The sequence below is a fragment of the Lycorma delicatula genome, chromosome 7, assembly GCF_047948215.1.
Source record: "Lycorma delicatula isolate Av1 chromosome 7, ASM4794821v1, whole genome shotgun sequence".
Lineage (NCBI taxonomy): Eukaryota > Metazoa > Arthropoda > Insecta > Hemiptera > Fulgoridae > Lycorma > Lycorma delicatula.
In genome coordinates, this window is record NC_134461.1 from 23489181 (window position 1) to 23508856 (window position 19676).

General features: G+C 32.1%; 1 protein-coding gene across 1 annotated transcript in view; it reads left to right on the forward strand.

Moving 5' to 3' along the window:
* Positions 1-19676, forward strand: part of LOC142327268 (voltage-dependent calcium channel type A subunit alpha-1-like) — a 902521-nt gene that overhangs the window by 542741 nt on the left and 340104 nt on the right. Inside the window, exons 3-4 of the mRNA XM_075370151.1 lie at positions 14236-14341; positions 18499-18638. Of these exons, the coding sequence (XP_075226266.1) occupies positions 14236-14341; positions 18499-18638 (246 nt within the window). The remainder of the gene's footprint in view (positions 1-14235; positions 14342-18498; positions 18639-19676) is intronic.

Consider the following 19676-nt stretch of genomic DNA (forward strand, 5'->3'; position numbering starts at 1 on the left):
TTATCTAAAAACGTTTACCTAACCTTTGAGTAAAATATTGAGGTACGGAAACCACAAGATCCATATCTCATACAGAAATTATCTTCCAAATTTTATCCTGATTGGTCCACCCAATCTAGAAATAAAAAAAACAAAAACTGACCAACATTCATATGAACAGACATTCGTTATGCTTTAATAGAAGGCAGAAAGAATTTAGAACTCCACCTTGAAGAATAATATATACCCGTATAAACAAAAGAGGAATTCATCTTCGGAATATTTTTATTAGATTTTTTTTTATAGAAAGGGTTATAAAACTTCAAAATCTACAAAAACGCCAATATCCAAAACTTTGAACAGATTAGCATAGTTCCTTTATTAATCTACATATATAAAAATGAATGTTTGTTTGTCCCGTACGCGTTCCTAAACCGTTCATCCGATTGCGATGAAACTTTAGTGAGTTGTTGTGCGCATGCCCGCGAAGGTTTCTAAAGTAGTTTGGACCCGCTAGGTCGAGATATTTTGAAAAATTGTATTTATGGTCCGATTTGGCTCATATTCAGAATACGTGTTACTTACATGGAAAGAAATACCTCTGCAAAAAATGGACCCGCTAGATGGCGCTGGGGTTGAGATATTTGGAGAAAATTGCATTTATGGTCGGATTTGGGTCATACTCGTATTTAGAATATATATTAGTTACGTGAAAAGAAATATTTTTACGAAAAATGGATCCGCTAGGTGGCGCTGGAGTTGAGATATTTACGAAACAAAGAAAGAAATATACAAACTTTCTTCTTCTATAGATATAAAGGCAATGTTTGTATGTGTCCACTATAGCCTAAAAAACTACTAGACCGATTTACGCTACTGGTCCCATTTAAAAGGAAAAAGGAGAAATAGAGAAAAAGGGAAAAGGTAAAAAGAGAAAAAAGTTGAAAGGGAAGAAGGAAAATAGGGAAAAAGAGATAAAGTGAAAGGTTAAATTTTATGAAGTTCCGTAATGTATAATCTCTTTTAATGAATACAATTGAATGTTTGGTAAAACATTAAAAAGATTAACATTACGGAACTTCATAAAATATATATATATATATATATATAATACTATATAAAGATTATATAAATCTAGCAATAGCGAAGCATTGCCGGGTCTATTAGTATACTATATTATACAGTACAATTATAATAGTTGGGAAGGTAAAAAAACACTGCAACAATTTAAAAAAAAAAATTAGTTTTTTATATTTTTATTTTCACCTTTTTTTAGAAATCAATATCAAATTAAAAAAAAATAACTTCAAAGGATGAAAAATAAAAAAAAGTTTTTTTAATAAATTTCATTTTGATAATTGATATTTTGTTTTTCTCTTCACTTTTTTCGTTAGACATTTTTCTCCAAATAGTTAACCTTGGAACATGTTAGATCATTTATTTATTTGCGGTTGTTTCTTTTTTAGGTAAATTTCATAAGAAAGCTACTTATTGTTATGGGTACCATGATTCGACTTCACGGAAAATTTCGATATATCTTCGCGTTTCTCATCCCCCAGACCCCAAAACCATCGTCAGCTCAAACGTTTATATATATATATATATATATATATATATATATATTTCACTTCCTTGTGGACACGATAACTGTCGTAATTTTCCGCCAATCACTTTCAAATGTATACATAAATATAGCGATCCAAAATTTCGGTTGAGTTCTTTAATGGGTAAAACAGGACCATGGGGTGGAAATGGGAAGGCTTTTTCGAAAAAACAACATATCGCTATAACTCTCCTATTTAGTAAAATATCGAATTCCTTTAAAGTTCCTATTCTTTGGATAAGGGCCTAAAACTTATGTAAGTAAAATTTCTTGATATCACCGACCACTAGCTCAGGGGATAGAAAAATGGGGTTTCGAAGACAAAAAGTATCATACTTTCCCTAATAGGCACGGTATCGAATCGGTTTAAGTGGTCGTTAATCCTCTAAACATTACCTATAACTTTTGTCTGAAACAATTTTTGTTATGACCAACCCTTACGGCAAGGGATGACCAAAATATTGCTGTAATTGAAAGATGGGGGCTTGTCGTATGCTAAACATGTGAAACTTTTTATCACATGCAACTATTGTCGTATAAATATAGTTGAAGTTTTTCTTAACTATAAGGTGGAAATCTTTTTTATTCCCTACTTAGCATCGGTGAAATCTACATCTGCCTTCTGGCGGAGGTAAATTTCCAAATTACAAATCCGAATGGGATTTTTTTGTTTTTCTATCCGCCCAGTACTTTTCATTCTTTCTGATATCGCTTTCTTTCGTTCTTCATAAAGTTCAGTTATATTGTTTTTGCGTTCTGGCGCTTTTTGGAACGTTTTATTTTCTTCTTTTTCTCTTTAAAAATTTCTCTATCTTTTATAATTTCTTCAGTTAGCTTCAGTTCTTATAGGCCTTCTTCGACTTGTGTGAACCATTTGCCTTTAGTTTTTCTTTGGAAGAAAAAAAAAATTTACTTAGTTAGACTACTGTTATTCATCCTAAATAAATGGAAGTAAAATGCAATTCGTCTTTTCCCTTATAGTGTCTGACATTTTTTTCAATTTTAGTATAAAGTTTTTATTTTGGAATTGATTTTACCTGATTATTTTGAAATTTAGGATCTAGAACTTTTCTTTATTTCTTTAAATTTATATTTTTTATTTGCTGTCTAAAAATATTTTTTTAGCTCAGAAAAACTTGTCATCAGAAATCATACATCACTGATTATTTTCCTATTTAGTTTATCAATCTTTGAAACAGACTACATATATTTTTCTAATTTATTTTTTTAACTTTTAGTATTTCTTTTTTATAATTTTTAGTATTAATAAAATCGTTTTTACGCTTTAAATTTTGTTTTATCACCAAATAATTGCTTTTATAAATTAATTATTCCTGAAATTTATATATTTCTTTTGTCAGTTATTCAGCATTTTAAAATTCATATCATTTATAAGTAATTTAACCTTATAATAAACAGACTTCAATGATAAAGTTTCATTATTTTCGAAGATTATTATTTATATACTATGGTAACAAAAAATGAAATATTTCTATCGATAGTAAAATTAAATTTTTCTTAAAAGAAAATCTATGTACACTCTATACTCGTACATACGAATATAAAGAAAAAAACGGGTGGTGTCGTAACGTTAAAGTTTGAAGGAAAATGTTCTAGAACGGAAGTTTTCTTCAAGTTGAAAAGAGAGTAAAGTTTAAAAAAAAGTAAATTGATGAAAACATGGAAATATTAGAGCGAATTTTTATAAAATAAAATGAAATGTAAAGGATATATGTGTTATCTTGGAGACCATGGCTGTTAATTGATTGTAATGTAAAAAATCAACTAATGACGTCTTTTCAGTGTTTTAATATTAAACAATATGAATTGTTTAAATTATTTAAACCTATCTTTTGCATTTTCTTTCCTAATTTTTTTTTAAGTTCATTAAAATATAAATAATACACTGTCGTATAAAAGACACCTTCTTTCTATTCAATACAGGTATAAATTGTGTATTGAATATCATTATTCTCAGAAAAATCAACTCTAATTTTCGCTTCTACCTTAGGTAATTGTTACACGGGTCACAACTATAAAACTTTTTTAGCAAACAGGACAGTGTAAAAAAAATGAATAACAACCCTTCCGGAAGTTACATACTATAAATGGAAAGTATAGCGGTTAGCCAGAATTTTGAGGGTCGGGGAGTTTGCGAATTTCAACGTTTCAAGACACTCTTAGTCCAAAAAAATACAAAAATAGTTACAGAAATTTCCGGATTTGATTAATATCACCGGATTGACTTAATATAAATTTGTCTTAACAGTCTAAAAAAAAAATAATATATGTATGTGTGTATATATATATATATATATATATATATATATATATAGTATACATATGTATATATATATATATATATATATACATATATGTTTATTGTTGCGTGTTCGCGGCTCAATCAAGATGTTGAGAGATTTAAAAATGAAAATGTTTATATAATTACAATTTATTTATTTAAAAACATAAGTAAAACAAGGCAGATCATTAATAATGTTAATGACAATGGTAACAAGTAATAAAAAAGTACAGTAATCACAATCACAATAATAATCAGAATAATGGTAATAATAATAACAGGCAGTAAAAAAAATCTCACAGTAATATTTAAAATAATGACAATAGTAAACAATAATAATATTAAATGTCAATAATAATAATAAACAGTGATTACATACAAAACAGAATTTAAAATAATCGTCAGGATTTATTCACAGATAGATAAACAATGAAAACCAGAATTTAGTCCCATAGACAAAAGACATTACATTATCGCAAGTCTTAACACCTTTAACCACAAGTCTTGTATTAAAAACAATAGTACAATATAAGATAAGTATAAAGTTCTTTAACTGCAAATACCTTTACTGTTCACAAATAAAACTACCCTAACAGTTTATGAATGAAATTTAGTACATTATCTCTTTCACTTATAGTCTTACAGTAACTCACCGAACCGTTACTTGTGACGTCACCTTAATCGCGCCGACTTAGTTCACTTTGAAATTCGCTCTTTCAGTGACCTACTCGCAGAATACTCTCGATGACTGACGTCTCGCGGACTGATTTGTAGAACTCACAACTCGCAGACTGACATTGCAGACTTTCCTAGCGAAATTGACTTTTAACTGGTCTTCCCCGGAGTATTTATACTCCTTCCCACTTTACTACCTGCCGGACCGGACCCAACTCGAAGCGTGAGAACGATCTACCGACCTCTCATTTTCTCATAAAATTCCAAACCTTGGTCCGGTAACTCTTCTCACGGAACCGCATGTATTTAATGTACCAGTAAGCAGTATTACAAAGGTCGATTGTTAAACGGACCTGTTACCTTTACTAAAAGGGTTCCTTTTAGTCCTTTTCTGGATTCCTCCTCCCATTATTATATTTTCTACTACTCTCTTCTTAATTGGCAGGAATTCGTTACTCAGGTTCGATATACCGGTCTTGTTACTATATATATATATATATATATATATATATATATATATATTATTTATTTATTTATTTATTTATAAGGAACATTGATGGTATTAATTTTTTTTTAAATTAAAAATAAAATAATTTTCGTATAATAAATAGGTAGTTTTCGTCATTTTTAAATTATGATTTTTGTATAGAAAATTGAGCTTTAGTACAAGGAAATAACTTACTGAGTTACTTAAAATTTAAAAGTTTTGAGTCAATCGGAATTAGGGGTGGGGATATTCAAAATAATTTCTTAACAGTTTTTGCCTTATATATTGAAAACTTGTTGACCAAAAAAGTATAAATTTGGCACAAATATCTGTCTATATATATATATATTCAATATAGTTTTACAGAGTGATATTTAAGTATGGAAACAGTTTTATACTGCGTATCCGAGAGGTATGTGAAGGCAGAAATAAATGGGGTAGAAACAATACTGATATCTGAATTTAAAAGAGCATTAAAAGATTTGAATAGCAAAAAGGCTCCTGGAATAGACGGAATATCTGTAGATTTACTGTGCAGTGCAGGTGAGGAAGCGATTGATAGATTATACAGACTGGTGTGTAATATGTATGAAAAAGGGGAAGTTCTGTCAGACTTCAAAAATAGTGTTATACTCATGATACCAAAGAAAGCAGTTCCAGATAAATGTGAAGATACAGAACAATTAGATTAACTAGCCATGCATCAAAAATCTTAACTAGAATTCTGAACAGAAGAATTGAAAGGAGAGTGGAAGAAGTGTTAGGAGAAGACCAATTTGGTTTCAGGAAAAGTATAGGGACAAGGGAAGCAACTTTAGGCCTCAGATTAATAGTAAAAGGAAGATTAAAGAAAAACAAACCAGCATACTTGGCGTTTATAGACCTAGAAAAGGCGTTCGATAACGCAGACAGGAATAAAATGTTCAGCATTTAAAAAAAATTAAGGTTCAAATACAGAGATAGAAGAACAATTGCTAACATTTAAAGGAAACAAACAGCAACAGTAATAATTGAAGAACATAAGAAAGAAGCCGTAATAAGAAAGGGAGTCCGACAAGGATGTTCCCTATCCCCGTTACTTTTTAATCTTTACATAGTACTAGCAATTAATAATGTTAAAGAACAATTTAGATCCGGAGTAACAGTACAAGATGAAAATATAAAGATGCTACGATTTGCTGATGATATAATAATTCTAGCTAAGAGTAAAAAAGATTTAGAAGAAACAATGAACGGCATGGATGAAGTCCTACGCAAGAAATACCGCATGAAAATAAACAAGAACAAAACGAAAGTAATGAAATGTAGTAGAAATAACGAAGATGGACCACTGAATGTGAAAATAGGAAGAGAAAAGATTATAGAGGTAGAAGAATTTCGTTATTTGGGAAGTAGAATTACTAAAGATGGACGAAGCAGGAGCGATATAAAATGCCGAATAGCACAGGCGAAACGACCTTTCAGTCACAAATATAATTAGTTTACATCAAAAATTAATTTAAACGTCAGGAAAAGATTTTTGAAAGTGTATGTTTGGAGTGTCGTTTTATATGGTAGTGAAACTTGGACTTGGTTTTTGTACTACCTTCGTCTTCTTCTGTCTACTACGCGGCCTATTTTTAATACTGCCGGAAGAAAATGCACGATTTTGTCGATCAAGTATTATTATTTTACGAGGCGGATTCCTAAAGAGTCTATTCTGAAAGTTAGGAGATAAGTCGTGGTGTTGCGCGTACGTTCGCTTGATCGGAAAACCGGTGGCGGTTTCCTTCAGAGAGACGGAATCTCCAGCTTCACAACGCGATGAGCTCAGTTAGCTTCGAAGAGTCGAAGCGAGTAGACAGGTTTGAGAGTGTACTCCTCCTGTTCCGTCGCTGCGTTACGACAACAATGGAGCGAACGTTCGAACAGCGCTACGCGGTCTAGTTTTGAGTTAAATTGACGAAGTCCCCTATCGAGACGTTCAACATGATCAAGACAGCATACTGCAATGTGCAGATCGCGAGGGTTCAAACGGCATGAAGTCTTTACAGGTGGCTGAGAAGACGTCCACGACGAGCAACGAGCCGGGTGCCCGTCGACGACGGTTACGGACACTAATGTTGATTGTGTGGTTGCTTTATTGAACACTGATCGGCGTTTTGTCCGTAAGATTGCAGATGATTTAGGGATTGCGAAAATTGTCACTGAATATTTTTACTAATGCAACATCACGAGTTCTGCGCCACTACAATGTCCGTCGCACTCGTCGCTCGCTGTCAGGGAGTTTTTGACCGAACAAGGCATAACGACGCTTCTCCAGCCACTATACATCCAACCCCGTAAGGGAAGACACCCGCCTAATGACGTTCCGGTCGCCATAAAACCTCCCCCCCCCCCACCGTTTTTACATCTCATATTAATAAGCCTGGCCTCGTTGGGATGCCATCGATGTAAATGCTCGGTAGACATTTGCATCTCTGATTTAATAACTCGGCTTATTGCCTTCGCTGTAGGCCTCGTCCGGACATCTTGAATGTTCTACCCAGTCACCATACATCTCGATTTCCCCCGAGGGGAAGATCCCGCCTCGTAGCGTGTCCGGTCGCTACACCACCCCCTCCGTTCCTAGCCAGTAGTGGCTTTAACGGAGGACATCTTCTCGCCCTCAAACTAACACATACCACAGCGTACAGTTCAGGCCCCGCTGAGATGCCACCGATGCAGATGTCCCTTGGGGCAACTGCATCGGTAAATTCACCTCGTTTTGTTTTTAGATTTATGCCTTCATAAGAAGACAACGGACACCTGCAGCTACCACGTCGCCCTCAGGAATTAAGCTAGAAACCTAACCGCGGATTGAAGACCTCGCGCCTAGTTAAATGAGCCAATTTCATTGAATGTCTCGGATTCGAGGCAATAACTAACCACAACAACTTTCCCACTAAAATTGTTAATCTCAACGAAATTTTGTCCTAGTTCCCTTAAAGAACCCCGCTAACATTAAACTTATCATGAGTGCAAACCAGAGACCATACAGCCCCGACCTCTCTTCGTCTGACTTCTTTCTGTCTGAGGATGAAACGCAGAGACAGGAAAGACTGTCTGAGGAAAAAGGAAACCGTGGAAGATGTCCAAAGGGCCGCGACGAAGGTAATCAACGAGATTGCAGGAAAAGACTTCCAAGACGCCTACAAATATGGGAAACTCGTTGGGTTCACTGTGTCGATGCCCAAGGTTCTTAGTTTGAAGAATACTAGGTTATTGAAAGATTTTATCATGTAGAGTGTTTTTTATAGTTAGTCTTCTTAATTTTAGGACAGTCCCTGTATTAAAGCGTTCACAAAATACATTCATTGTTGTTGAGTTTCATGACTGTACCCTAAACACATGTCACAATTCGCTCTTTAATACTATAACTGCCTCCACTTATATTAGCTTTGGAACTGAAACGTGAACGAGTATCCTTTGTAATCTTGAGAGCACGGTAAAGAAATTATTACTTAGGAACCGAATAACGCGAGATTTCAAAAAAGTAGCAACATGTTAATTGCAGGAAGGGGTTTGGTGACTTCTCGGACTTACTCGTAAAAAAATAACTCAGGGTGTTTTTGGATGGAACAATTAAAATAAAAATTAAAAAATCTTTACTTTTCTAGCTAATTTCAATCAGATCTCTTACTTTCGTATTATTGATAAAACTGAGAAAAATATTCATAAATATATATTTAGTCGATGTGAAAAACTGTTTTATAACATTGTTATGACGTCGTAGAATCGCATGTATTTGTCTAAGAAAACGAGATAACAGATATTAAAATCTTGACTTAAACGTTACGTTTTTCTTAAATAAAATAACCTAAAATTATTACCTATATTTATTTTTCTTAATTTTTACGTTCGAGGCGTTACAAATAAAATATTAATTAATTAATTTATTCTTTTTTGACAACTAAATAATTGTAATTTAGAATAAATTTGTATATTTATCTTTGAGTAGTGTAATTGAATTAAAATAGAAAGAACGAATTTGTATATGAATTTTCTTTTGTAATTTTGCCAGTTTTCTTTAAAATTGTTTATTAGGATAAACTAAATTACAAAAAGGAAGATAAAACGTATAGAAAAAAGTTACCGTTTGGCAGAAAATATATTTAAATTTTTACTATTTATATGAACTGTGTAATACACATAATGTAGGTCAGGTGCATAAAATGAAATCTTAATATCGTAGAATTTTAAATTTTGTTCAGTTTTTGTGTAGCAGTAGTAAATTATGATTATTAAAAAAATTATTATTAAAAGAAAAGCGACAATTTTTTAAACAATTTAAATTGATTATTATAAATGATTTATTTTATAGAATAATATTATACTGTATTAATAATAAATTATACTGTAATTCGGTCTTGTTACTACTCATTTTATTATTATTTTTTTTAACATAATGACCAATTAAACCACCCAGTTTTTCCTTAACATTATGAGAATTTATTTATTTATCAGAATAGAATTGCAAAAACAAAAAATTATTTACTAAAACTGTTTCGGATTTTATTTTTCTTAATTAATGTTGAGATTTTTACTTTACCATCTAGATAGCGCAGTAGCTCTAGAAGGTAGAGTATAATAATCGGTCCAATTTGAGCATATGCGGATTTCAACGGATCTTGACCGGTTTTGACACCTAAAGAACCCAAAAACCCGGATGGAAATTTTCCGGAAATTATCACCTTATATCTCCAGAATAATGGACCGATTTTGACCAAACTTGGTCAGATTACGTCTAAATAAGGGCCATTGATGCCATTAAATTTTCATCTTAAAAGGTCAATGGGGTGATGCTGTAGAGCAAGGTCATCATCCTCAGTATCTCGATATTTCGCCTAATTAAGGTCATATTTTTTTTAGGTACATTTTTTTAACCGTTAAAAAATAACAATATTTGCAAAATTGCACCCCCACCCAAAAAATTCTGTTGTAGTCGTCTTTTTTTTTAAACTCCCAAGGCAACCAGTCCGGCAGTTAAGCATAACTCAGTCGCCTCTGGGTGTCATGGCAGCACAGTCTCTGACCTCCCTGGCTTGTCCTCCATCAGGATGTCCCATCGGGCTCTCCGGTGCATCCTAGAGATATGTCACCTCCCGCTTCTGGTCAGCCAGCATGACTTTCCGCAGGGGAGCTATCCTCCCCAGCTCTAACCTATATGTTCTAGACGCACGTTGTACGCGTCCTTCTCATTTACGCGTCCCCCCGCACACACATTGAGATTCCTCCGTGCCATCATCGGGGAGTTCCGGCCCACCCACTCTTGTATGTGAGCGAGCCAAAACACCCTAGGTATACAGGCTACCTCCCTGGTCTTACAAGGCAACCATGTTTTGTTACTTTTTTTTCACTTTAAGAAGTATTATCGCTTCTCAATAATGCAGTGACTCACTGTATTGTCTTCTTCCAAAATCTAAGAAGCATTCTATCCCTCTATATTTATTACCAGTGTCTCCTGACCCTGCTCCATCATCCACAGTCCAAGTGTCACTATGACCCTCCAGTCCCGCTTCTGGTCAGCCAGCATGACTTTCCGCAGGGGAGCTATCCTCCCCGGCTCTAACCTATATGTTCTAGACGCACGTTGTACGCGTCCTTCTCATTTACGGGTCCCCCCGCACACACATTGAGATTCCTCCGTGCCATCATCGGGGAGTTCCGGCCCACCCACTCTTGTATGTGAGCAAGCCAAAACACCCTAGGTATACAGGCTACCTCCCTGGTCTTACAAGGCAACCATGTTTTGTTACTTTTTTTTCACTTTAAGAAGTATTATCGCTTCTCAATAATGCAGTGACTCACTGTATTGTCTTCTTCCAAAATCTAAGAAGCATTCTATCCCTCTATATTTATTACCAGTGTTTCCTGACCCTGCTCCATCATCCACAGTCCAAGTGTCACTATGACCCTCCAGTCCCCTATTTCTGATACTAATTCTATCAGTATCCTTCATGATTTTACAAAATTACACAACATATTACACATAATCTATTTACAAACAATTTTCGTTGATCAAATACTAACAAAACTAAATACTAACAGAGGAGGGCAGTAGTTTGGCACACAACAACAGCTAGATGCATCTTCAGTAGCCGTCTGATCGCCAGATCCACTCCTCCATTCATAACTGCGGAATACCTCTCCCTCCATTGTTATCTTTCTGCCCTAACTTACATTAATGTCTGCATTAAAATGTAGTTACCATCCACCAATCATATATCTGTATGCACAATTAACACAATAACATAATACTGTATATGCAACCTTTACCTAATGCAATTTCAATTATATACAACAAATGACAAGATATAGATGTACACCACAAATCTTCTACCAGATCTTTCTGAAGTAATCTATTCCTCACTACCCACCAAGTGTGTTTCTTATTCACCATTAACAATGACATGGTGATACATAATATCCAACCTTATGCTAGTGTAAAGAGTATAATGATTAGTATGAGTATTAGTAAGAGTATAATATACTCTAGTAGTATAGAGTATAATATACTCTAGTAGGCGCACTTCTTTATGCTCAAATAACACAAGAACATAATAATACATTATATACAACCTTAGCCTACTACAGTTATTTACAACAAAATGACAAGATATAGATTTATAACAAAAATCACTAGATCTTTTATAAAGTGATTTATTTCACAATGCCAGCTAATTGCCTTTCCTAATGCACACATAACACCTTGGCATGAATGTTGTAGTCGCCTGCTGTGTTGTGACGTCTCAGGCGAGCGGTAGAATTAAATAAATGAATAATATTTAAAGTAACTCGGTTTGGCTGAGTCTCAGACTCGATCGCCCGGTTGATTCAGTACCTAGTGCGTTAAGATTCGCGGCTGCACCAGTTAGCCGACCATACAAGCGAAATTTGTTCTATGTAAGTTATGAAATTACATTAGTTTAGTTAGTACCGACCAATCCCGCTAGTACCGCTTCACCAGCGCGAAATATATACGGTATGCACGCGTGCTTTGTTAGAATCATTGAATTAAATAAACAAAAAAAAGATTATATTTTAATAAAATAATAAATATTTTAAACTAAGTTGTGTCTGTATTAGCCGTGCATCAGAAACAACCAACTTTCTTGGAACGCTTCTTTAGCCGCGTGACGGGAAAGTCCTACAACTTTGTTGTCAGGTTTTTAGATAAGAAATAATTCATATCTTAAGAAAAATGTCCATAAAAAGTAGAATAAATCAGATTTTATTTCCTTGAAAAGTAATGATGTTTATTATAAAGCTAATTTCTATGGTAAACAAGATGAAGGCCTATGATGTCTATGGTGAAGGTGTCACTTATAGGATTACTTGTATGAAGACAGGTCGGTGTGCAGAACCCACCAGGTTGGTCTAGTGGTGAACGCGTCTTCCCAAATCAGCTGATTTGGAAGTCGAGAGTTCTAGCGTTCAAGTCCTAGTAAAGTCAGTTATTTTTACACGGATTTGAATACTAGATCATGGATACCGGTGTTCTTTGGTGGTTGGGTTTCAATTAACCACACATCTCAGGAATGGTTGACCTGAGATTGTACTAGACTATACTTCATTTACACTCATACATATCATCCTCATTCATCCTCTGAAGTATTATCTGAAATGTAATTGCCGGAGGCTAAACAGGAAAAGAAAGAAGGTAGATGTGCAGATTTTGTAATAGTACAGTACAGGCTCAACCAAACAAAAAGCAGAAATGTACCTCACTCCTCACATTCTTTAATAAGTTTAAATGGGATGTTTATTGTACTTTAGAATTATTATATTTTCAGGAGTAATTTTTATTTCCCATCAAATTGTCAATGAGACTTTACACCTCACCTCTGAACCCTAATATACACCAATCAATGTTTATTTAAATTACAAGATATATCAATCGAAAGAGTAAATCAATTTTTTTCATTATTAATAAAAAGGAAAAAGAGAATCGTATTATTTCTGATGATGGGATTCTTTACATTGGAATTGGTTTTATACGCTAACAAACTTATTAAATGGCATTTTTAAATAAAATATAAAAAGCTTTTATTTCTTTCATTAACGATTATTGAAATAAATTTCCCAGAAGAATTTATAGAAAATTAAAAACGTTAAACTGCTTGTAGTTTAGATTTAACAAAAATTACTCATAGTTTTTTTTTGTGAACAGTTGTTTATCATTTTTCTTAATAACATTTATTTCCATCCTTTTTAAAATTCAATATTTTTTTATAAACTGGAATTTAAGCTTATCCAATATCATTTAATATTTAAATAGTCAATAATAATTTTATTAACAACATGAGGTGAAATGAGCAAATATGTTCATTAATTTGTTACTTTATATTATATCTCTTGATATTTTTTTTAAGGTTTTGATATAAAAAAAAGTGTTGAGTAGGTACAAAGGATATCAAATTAAAAATTAAGAGATTAAATGGAAAATTTAAGATAAAAAACTGAAATATAATCCTATCTTTCAGAAAGGAGCTGTACCTTATGTTTGATAACAGTTTTATTTTTAAGTAAGATTTTATTTTATCTTGAATTTATTAATATTTATTTTTAAATATGAATATGCTTACAAAAATGTCCTCAGTGAAATGAAAAAAGTAATTCATATAAAATTCAAAAGCAAGGCAAAACCTTTGTGTTTATAATAATAAGAAAAGGAATAAGGAGAAATGACTGCTGGGAACTAAAACAGTGTAGAATAGAGAACTGAAATATAATTCAAACAGTTAGTTACTGTGTGAAAGATTTGCAATTAACAAAATTTTAAAAGATTATGAAATGTCTGTTACAAAAACAGATTTACAACGTAAAAGTTAAGATTTTTTTTTTATTACTCTTATTATGATAAAAGATATTGTTTTTAATTTAATTTTCAGTTTTAGATATTATATTATTTTCAGCTTTGGTTTCATACTCAGGCCATTTTTCTTTTGCAATATGCACATCTTTCATACTTCTACTATTGTTATCCTGAAAAGTAGACAATTTCTAAATTAAGAATTATATGAACTGAAAAAATCAATAAAACAGAAATAGAATTTAGTTTTATTATTAAAATTTAATTAATATATTAAGTTAATTATTATATTTTTGTAAATTTATCGTAATTGCTTATAAATATATGTATATACGATTTTCCTTAATTATGATTACTCCGTTTGAGTACGCAGTTCTTTTAACCATCATTGCTAACTGTGTGGTTTTAGCCTTGGAAGAACATATGCCGGGAAGGGATAAGACAATGTTAGCAAGGAAACTGGTAAGTAAACCTTTTTTAAATTTATCCTGTTTCTTTAATTTAATTTTTAATTGATGGCAGTTACTAATTAAAAACATAGAAATGTAAAATCTAATGTATAATCTAGTTAACAAACAGATGCTTCTCCATTTGACTGGGGCACAATTGTTGAATTACTACATTGTGGTAAATGTCTATAATTATTTTACCTATATTCTTTGTAACGTTTAGTGGATGTGCTGCTTTGTCCAAGAATATATTCAAAATAGAGCCAGTGGATACAACGCATTGATTCTCACAGAAGGAATATTTTTTATTATTACTTTATATTATCTACCTCTGCCTTTCTTATAACTAAGATTCATGCAAAGCATTTCAGGTACAATGGCATGATTCTAAATTTCTTTCTCTAATAGTATTGATGTTCATTATTCAACTAGTCACTGTAGTTTATGAAGTGAAGGTGTCACATATAGGACTGAATAAAACCTACATCTTGGTGTAACTGACATCTTGACATGCAACAGGAAACCACTCCGCTGTTCACTTTCTTTAGTAAACCGATTATAGAATATTTATTTCTGAGAAACACTAAGTGATTCATGTTTTCTATCAGTTTATCTACAACCACTTACAATTATGGTTCTTAACATAAATACATCTTCAGATTGTCACTCCATTCTCAAAATATGTTACTTTCTTTGTTACTTCTTCTATACATGAATTAAAAGCAGTGAGAAAGGCTAAATTCTTTTTCATGTTTCAGTACTGCAGCTTCTCTTTTCTTTACTCTATCTTAGTGTGCATTGACTAATAAAAATCATATAATCCATACAGTATTAATCTGTAACAACCTATAAACAAGCATTGGAACACAAGTTATGAAATAATCCTTTTGATCTCATTTTCCTTAATCTTATTCTCTGTCTTTTAATAGAACAAACATAAAAACACTCAAGACCATTGAAGTTATTGAACACTGGAAATATTCTGTTATATTTCTTCTAAGTCCAATTTATATCATCAGTCCCATGATAAATAACACTGATATACAAAATGTGATTTATTTTTTGTCCCAGAAGTGAAAAGGGATGAATCTAATAATTTTTTTTTGTACTGAATTCAAATATAGTTTCAGAATTAGTTTGTCACTGAAGGATTTTTAGAAACTATTTTAATTTTACATTACATACTTAAAATGCATTCTTAATACAATGTAATCTTACCTACATAGTAGTAACATTTGATTTTCAACTATATTTTGCATTGTGAACATCTTTCTTTAGGGTCCAACAATAGTCAGTTAGCATGCTCGGACTCCACTTGCCCTGGTACCACTTTTCCATATCTGAAATATCCTGATGGAACCGTTCACCATTTTCATCACTGACTGCGCTTAGATTTAGTGGGAAGAAATCCAAGTGTGAGTCCAAGAAGTGAATCTTCAGTGACATGTTGCATCCCATAATTTTATAAGATTTTAAAAGACCATCCATTATTTCTTTGTAATTTTCAGATTTATGGTCACCTAAGAAGTTCTGGCAAATACTCTTAAAAGACTTCTATACAGCTTTCTCCACCTCATTTAATATACTATCAAAGTTGTCATCTTCAAATATCTCTAATTTGAGGCCCTACAAAGATTCTTTCATTGAGTTTTGATTCGTTGATCTTTGGAAACTTATTTTTTATATAAGTGAATCAAAGCCCACTTCGTTCCATTGCAATCACAAAGTTTTTCATAAATTTTATATGGAGTGGAGGTAAATAAACTTTCTTTGAATCAACAAGTGGTATAATAACAACATTATCCTTTTCTTGAGTTAATGCTGTTCGATTTGGCTCCTCTTTCTGTATGTAATGATTTTTTCAATCTTTGTTATCCCACTCGCAAAGAAAACAACAGTATTTGGTGAAACCAAGTTGAAGGCCTAACAACAGAGCACTTACTTTCAAGTTGATGCGGATATTCCACTGGAATTCTTCATACTTTATTTTATCTAGCCGAAGTTTCATGTTCATGTAAGTTTCTTCCAGATCCATAGCATAAGTCAGTGGCACTGATAGAAACTCATTCCCAATGTGGAGAAGCAAGGCTTTCAGACTAGCTTTAGATGAATCAATAAACACCACTGTTTTGTACATATGACCAACTGATTCCATTACAGACAAAACACTGTTACAAAAAACAAGTCATCTTAAAATACAAAGAAATTCTTGAATTCATTATGCCTATTCCTAAAAATATTTACTTTTGTTACATGTTGGAGGAAGTTTCAACTTTTTAATTGTAAGCCTAAAAGTTTGCTTCCTTTTGTGATAAATTTAGATCTAATACAAGTCATTGAAGTCCCCTTCTGTTAGTAAATGTGGTTCACCAGATGATCATAAAGCTTCATTATTTGTATCACCTTTATATCATCATTATCCTCTGCCAAATCTTTGTGTTGTTGATCATCGCTAAATATGATATTTTCTGGCAGTTTAGGCACAGGCATTTCTTCATTGTGAGCCACTGACCTCATGGTAGATAGTAAATAAGAGTATGGAATAGTGTGCTTTGATTTTAAACTAATGCCTGCAGTATTAGTCAAACAAAAGTAACAATTGGTGGCATGATCTTTTATTTCCCACCAAATCATTGGAACAACAAAGTTCATGTGTTGAGAACCCTTTGACAAACTTGAGAGGAGTCTGACACAAGTAGCACAACAAATGTGAGGGGCTGAATATTTGTCTTGGTCACCAACTTTACAGCCAAAATAAAGCTCAAAACATTTTTTGATGAGAGGAGCTAAACTATGTTTCTGAAATTTAAATGATTCCTCACCACAAATGTAACAAAAGCTGTCCAGTGGGTTTACATATTTTCTAGGCATTTTACAAAACCACACAATATACAAACACTACAAAAAATATTCACTATACATCTTGAATTCAAAAGATGAAATATAAATTTAAAATATGTCATAACTAAGAAACGTGTACACTGAACTGTATTATATCAGCACATACACACGAAAGATGTACAGATGTCAACAGAGTGAACACTGAACACAGTCTGGCTGTGGCCTGAATCAGTAACTTTGCATTATAATCAAAACAGATTTTGCTTGTGATATCACTTTGACAGATGATGACGACTGTCTGTCAGAAAGTCATCTGACTCATTTTAGAATTGCATCATCCAGCAGTTATGACTGATTGTATCGTTGTCATCTATGCCATTGCAGACCTTTCATAAAATACTAATCATTTTTAATGCTTAAGCAATACAATTATTTTATTCATTTATGTATTATAAATTCATAATACCATAACACAATTTCCATAAGGTATATATCACTGAATAGAATGTAACTTAAAAACTATGGGTGATAGAAAATTTGTTGACATTTTTGAATTGAAGGAGAAAAATACATTTAGAAACCACTTATACATACTCTGGAACAAAATGTTGTGTACCAGTGTAATTAAGCATTGATTACATTATTCATAAAAAATTAGATTTTCTAAACAGTTCATTTTTTGAAGAATAGAAATAATTTATTATTTTCCCCAAATTTTTTAATTAGAACCACTACCTGAAATCAAACTGAATAAATATATTGATTTATTGTAAAAGAGAAACCAGGATGAATCATGTTAATTTATTAAATTCAAATTCAGCCCAGCAGAACTATTGTAATTCCGTTTAAATCCATTCTCTTCTTTTAGTGAATAAATAATATTTCTAAAAAAATTCAGTACGTATAAAATACAGACGCTGGGCTCTCAAAAAAAGGTCCCTGTAACATTTATACCTCATTCGATGAGCCCAGGTAGGTGCAGCATACAGAATTATGGCTTTGCAAACACCCTTATATAATCAATACAATCATATACATTAATACCTTATATCATTAATCATAATATCAAGTCTTTGTACATTTGACATTTTTTCTAGACCACAAATTCCAGATACATATCCTTATTCAGATTAAAGTGCCTTACAAGCAATCTAAAAATGATCAAAACAATAAAAATGAAATGTCTTCAATTTTTAAAAGTAATTAATTGTTATAAAACAATTGTAATAAAAATATTAAATTAAATTCATTTTAATTATATTTTAAATAAATGTGTTATTCTGATATTTGAGTCATTTTTAGTTAGTAATAATTTTATAACATTTACAGGAAAAAACGGAGAGCGTGTTTCTTGGAATTTTCTGTGCAGAAGCATTGTTGAAGATCTTAGCTTTAGGTTTTGTATTACATAGTGGTTCGTATCTGAGAAACGTTTGGAACATCATGGATTTTGTTGTAGTAGTAACAGGGTAAGTTTATTCAGTTTTTTCCTTTTATAATATCTTTAATTTTAAGTAATTTTTTATATAGTAATTGTTTATTACTATAACATTTATAATTTAAATATAATTATTTTCGGTTAGATAATCCTTTTGCTGTAGATGGAAATAAATCAAAATAAAATTGATTCATTATTTTAAGAACGATTATATAGAAATATGATCTTGGCACCAAATTTATAGTAGCTTTTGCTTGAATAAATTTGGTCTATAAATGGTTGATAATGTTTGTTGCAACATTATTGAATACCTGTCAACAATTTAGCCCTACTGCAGAATAAGCTGTACAAGGTAGAATGTACCTGAAATAAAAATTGTTTACTCATATTTTATTAATTATATACACAAAAATGTTTTGGTTAAAAGCATGTTTTGATTTTATTTATTTGCCCATAACACTGATAAGTCTAGTTAAATCACTGATTGTAGATTTATTTCCTTATGTATTCTAGATGATATACCTCCTATTAATTCTATTACAATCTCTTCTCATGTATTTTTTTTTACTAAGTGGTATTTCATTAAACTTTGAGTATACTTCAAGTGTCAACAAGCAAGTGGATATTGGTTTATTTTCTAGACATTTACCTGAGTAATCACAATCTGACTTTTTATGAAGTAATCAAAGAGGGAGCAAGTAAAATTTTAGGAAATTGATCATTGAAAACTGAACCAGCCCAGCAGCTAAAATGAATCTGGATTGGATTTCACTAAGTTTTTATGAGGAAATCTGTATTACCAGTTTCATTAAATTTATCAGGTACCTCAGATTTTTTATTTATTATACAGATACACTGGTAAATTGTTCCCCTCCCCAAAAGATTACACCAAAACACATCAGTTCTAGAGTTCCTTGTATTTTCAGCATGAGTTAAACAAGTCTCGGACTTAAGAGTCCTATTTTACCTAAATTGGCAGGGTAAAAGGATCAAGCATTAAAAATACAATTGGAAGGTTAGAATGACAATTTACCCATGGAAACAAACAACCTATTCAGAAATTATTTTC